The sequence below is a fragment of the Nannobrachium achirus genome (assembly GCF_963921795.1).
Source record: "Nannobrachium achirus genome assembly, chromosome: 5".
NCBI classification, from domain to species: domain Eukaryota; kingdom Metazoa; phylum Chordata; class Actinopteri; order Myctophiformes; family Myctophidae; genus Nannobrachium; species Nannobrachium achirus.
Genome location: NC_137814.1, coordinates 56391233 through 56395972, shown reverse-complemented (window position 1 = coordinate 56395972; position 4740 = coordinate 56391233). Strand labels below are relative to the sequence as shown.

The 4740-nt window shown below is 41.7% G+C and overlaps 1 protein-coding gene across 1 annotated transcript in view; it reads left to right on the top strand.

Annotated features, from left to right (window-relative positions):
• Window positions 1–33: 33 nt before the first annotated feature.
• The window catches only part of LOC308285206 (protein crumbs homolog 1-like), a gene marked incomplete at its 3' end in the record, with an annotated part of 28743 nt that continues 24036 nt past the window's right edge, over window positions 34–4740 (top strand). Inside the window, exons 1-4 of the mRNA XM_080725924.1 lie at window positions 34–152; window positions 1132–1241; window positions 2094–2220; window positions 3316–3773. Of these exons, the coding sequence (XP_080582050.1) occupies window positions 2175–2220; window positions 3316–3773 (504 nt within the window). The 5' untranslated portion in view covers window positions 34–152; window positions 1132–1241; window positions 2094–2174. The remainder of the gene's footprint in view (window positions 153–1131; window positions 1242–2093; window positions 2221–3315; window positions 3774–4740) is intronic.

Genomic DNA, 4740 nt, shown 5'->3' with positions numbered 1-4740 from the left:
TGTCCGATAAATAGTTATCTGCTGAATGTGTGTGCAAAACGCTGCTCCTTGTTCCCATTCTACGAGAAATGTCGGAGACCAAAACAAGGCGTTTTGCTCATTGACGCCGTTTCAGCTTTTTATCTCAGAGCGCGTCTGTGCAAATGGAAGCGGTAACCCACCCCCGTGATAAATAGATTAAATATATATAATGTTTACTATAATAATCCTACTGCATTCTGTTTAAATATATCGATATGAGGGCAGAATAATACTTCACTGTTACAAATGACGAATGTGCTAAAATGTATATCGTAGATGGCACCCTACTAGGTGAAGTGCACGATGGGTAATGTAGTCTTCTAAGGTTTTGCTCTGTCTACTCTAAAAAATTATACAGTCAGCTTTGCCATTTCTCTCCGTTCCACCCTAGTTTTTTTTGTGAACAGCAATAGATCATAATAGGGAAATAGTATTTTGACTTGCTATTATGGTTAGGTTTAAGATGTTAAACTAATTGGATTATAGCCTTCATTGTTGATCAACTTTTAATCAATATTGAGAAAATGTAGACACTTTGTTTTAGTTTTTACTCAAATTTCACAGGACCCCTCCAATCACATTAATAGCCTACTTATTGTGGCAACATCTTGTATGCAGAAAAAAAACATATTTGATCTCAAATGAACATTATAAGTCATTTAATAACATCTGTTTTACTGTAAGGAGAAAGGTAGTGAGTGTGTGTGTGTGTGTGTGTGTGTGTGTGTGTGTGTGTGTGTGTGTGTGTGTGTGTGTCAATCCTGTTTATATTATGCTAATACAGATCAATCTCAGAAAATTAGAATAAAAAAAAGCATTGCAGATGCCATAGCATCCTTGTGGTCTTGACTCTTGTGTAATATTTGTAATATTTTGAAATATGGACTTTTGATATTCATGAGCTGTAAAATGCCATAAAAATTCAATTTTTTAACAAAGGTTTGGAATAATTCACTGAATGTGCAATGTATCTAGAATATATGAAAGTTTCAAGAAATAGTATGAAAGTTTCAAGAATATTTACTTTTACAAAATATTAAAATTTTCTGAGATTGATCTGTATTATATTCCATCCATGTAAATATCAAAATGTGCCCTTCTCTCCTGCAGGTGAGACACCATGACTCTACTACTGTCCATTATGTAACTACATCGAGGAAGATGGCTCAAATTAGCGCTCTGAACCCCTCCCTTTGACAGCACTCAATTAGCAACACACTGTAAGTGCATTAGCTTAATCCTCTCTATCTGCCTCGCACCGATCCCACACAGGAAAATCCTGAGTGCCAACTGAACTCCGAAAGAGTGTAGAAACGTATTGTATCAGGCCTACCTGATGGGAGTTACAGGTCCCTGCTCTGATCTCACTCCTCTCTGGGTTAAATGAGCACTAAACATTTTACTGTGGAGCATTAGACAGAATGCCAGGGGCATCACAAGGGGTAGGAAAGTGGGACTGAGTTACTGGGGCCCAAGGTGGAGGGGCCCTAGTAACTTTATCTATTGAAAAATAGCAGATATACAAGCTCACAGCGCGGCACCGAGTGCCGCGCTGCGAGCTTGCATAGATCTGGGGACTACGGATGAAATTTAGCATTCTTGCTAATTCCGGTGTATTTACATTGCATTCATGTAGTGTTCATTAATATGCATTGTCCCGTCTAAATAAACAAATAAATAAATAAATCTGCTATTTTTGAAAAGTTGTGAATATGTGTGAAAATCTTTGAATATATGTATTTTTTTAAGCGAACATTTCAAACTCAAATTTTGCTTCTGGGGGTCCCTGGAACTCAATATTTTGAGATCGGGGTCCGTGGCCAAATACATATCATCTTGGGGTTCCTTGACATAGGTTTCTTGCACACATTTTCACGATTTTTCAAAAATAGCAGATCTACAAGCTCGCAGCTCGTGAGCTTGTATATCTGCTATTTTTCAATAGTTAACATTCATGGGGGGCCCACAGTGAATCCTTGTACCCAGGGCCCAGAATTTGGTGTGACGCCCCTGCAGAATGCACATGCATGGCGGAACAGAAGTGATCATGGACTTGACATGTTTTTGCACAGCTCTCCTCTCTATCCCAGTGTGAGCACAAATGGAGCCATAATCATACATCTATTCGTTGGGAGGACTTGTCGAGGACGACGATGAAACAAAGCCTGTACATTTGGATTCCGTGGTTGCTTTTTGCAGGTAAATTTGCCCTCTTGTGATTCCAGTTGGCTAACAGACCCAGGTCAAATCATGTTGACAGATACTTTGTTTGGTAAATGTGATTAGTATACTCCTGTGTGAATATCGACCTCCTATGGTCACTAATTGGATTGCCCTGATGCACCAGAACCCATCTTATGTGCTATGCAGATGTAGTAAACAATAAACTTACCTCTTTAATTCTGTTTGTGCCAGTCCCAGGATTGGTATGTTGTTGATCACTTGATGTATGCTTTCGAGATGGCTTTCTGCACAGGTTACTGCTATATAGTCGGGGATCCACATGCCCAAAAGCGCAAGGAATAGGGTTGAACCTGTGATGTTCTGCCGCACTTTTTATTTCTGTTTTATCTATTAGTTTGGTCATTAAGGTCCACAGAATGAGAGGTCTGCTCTGCCGCAAACATCGCGAAAAAAGTTATGGCCATTTGTATATTCACTGTCCCATTGACTCCACTAGAAATATAAAAAAAAAGGAAAGGAAATCTGCTTTAATTAGCATGTGAGGGGTTAAACTAGGGGTTATTCAACATTCTGAATCCAGCAGACCTCTCATTCTGTGGACCTTAATGACCAAACTAATAGATAAAACAGAAATAAAAAGTGCTGCAGAACATCACAGGTCCTCTCCCATTTTGGTGACTGGATCCCCGGCTAATAGGACATTAGCAGTGAGCTACTGCTGGGTCTAAATAATAGCAGTGCACAACAAGTAACTTCTATTGTTGCAGTTTTTTAACAGAAAATAAAATAAAATAAAAAGCTTATGATAATAACGTTTACAATAAACCTCTAGAATTACATTCCCACATACAGTGTTGTTGTCTACACTACAACCAGTTGATTAAAGTATGCATCTTTTTATTTACGACTTTTAACCGTGTAACCGTGTTTACAACAGTAAAATTATACAACAGTGGTGTGTGGCAAAAATAGCTTTAAGCTTGTAGAGCTGCTATTTCTGCAACTGGATTTCGACTAGGAATGCCATGGCCAAAATAGTTAGCTAGTGGTTAAAATATTCATAGTTTTATTTCTGTCTTAAACGACTCTAATCAAGTATTGATGTTTCAGGCACTCTCTCTGATCAGGAAATCAAAGGATGTGACCAGCAGCCGTGCCAAAACGGTGGCATATGCGAGAGCCAAAATGGCGGTTTCAGGTGCCTTTGCTCGGAGCGGAGCCAAGATGGCCGCCTGTACGGCGGGCGGACCTGCGGCGTGGCGCTCACAGGCTGCGACGGCACCTCGTGCGACAACGGCGGGATATGCTCTCCACTGCTCGTTGACCGCGGTCGTCGACACACCCACACGTGCGCTTGCCTTGCCGGCTTCACTGGCCCAAAATGCCAGACGCCCACGACCTTCTCCTTCGAGAGCCCGGGCTCCGTGCGCGTGGAGACCCCCCTGGCGGCGGACCCGCGTGCCCCTCTCAACGTTACCTTCAGCTTCAGGACGGGGCGGCCAGCCGGCACCCTGCTGCGGCGCCGAGCGGGCGCCGACGACCCGCACCTCCTCGCCGTCGAGCTCAAGGTAGGGGTGGGCGATATGGTGATAAATATCGTTGAGACCAGGGCAGGAATTTCATGGAGGCCATGAAGGCCATGGCCGCCATTTCCCCTCAGTTTGCCCCTCAAACCAATGGCATGACCAGAGGCCACAGTGGCACCCCAGCTGACTACCACTTTCTCCTCTGTCTCTTTCTTGTCAATAGGCCTATATAGACAGTAGACATCGGTTTCTCTTTCTTGTTGACACCAGCGTCTTTTGTTGAGATTCTGAAGTCTTAACTCCCAAGAGTCCCCATCTTTAAACCAATCCAGTGACTTTGATTGGTTCAGGGCTGAGCATGGGTCAGATTGTAAATACCATCATTTATCTATTTCACTGCAGATTAGGTTATCATCCCTAACCTTATATTCAACAAATTCTTTCAATGGACTAAAATCGTGTTTTATTTGATGGCCTTCCTGCCCTGGCATTTGGCCTTTGTGCCATAAAGAAATGGACAACAGGCACACCAAAGGCCCTAAAATGATGAAATTCCATGCCTGGTTGAGATGAGATATCATAGATATCGTGATACAATGAGCCTCATAAAAAAATTCCTGTTGAATTTTAATAGAGATTCATTGCAGAATTCAATTAAACCTACATTTTAAATGTCAAGGTCGTCCAGTAACTCTGACAGTATACAAATGAAATCAAATGGACCCGTAACTAAGGGTCCATTTGGTTTCATTTGTATACTGTCAGAGTTTTGTAAGGGTCAATTTAGACCTCCCAAAAAGGAACCCAGAGAGTCCCTGCACTCCACTTTGAGGACCACTGGTATAAATGGCCTGTTAGTCCTTTTTCTTTTTTGTTACCTTTTAGGTGGTTGTACTGTTAAGTAACTTGATAAATAACGTTAAACAACGTTAAACTCACTTTGCCACTCACTTTGCCACTCGATTTGCCATTCACTTTATGCATGCGCATACCCTCTATTGTTCCTCAT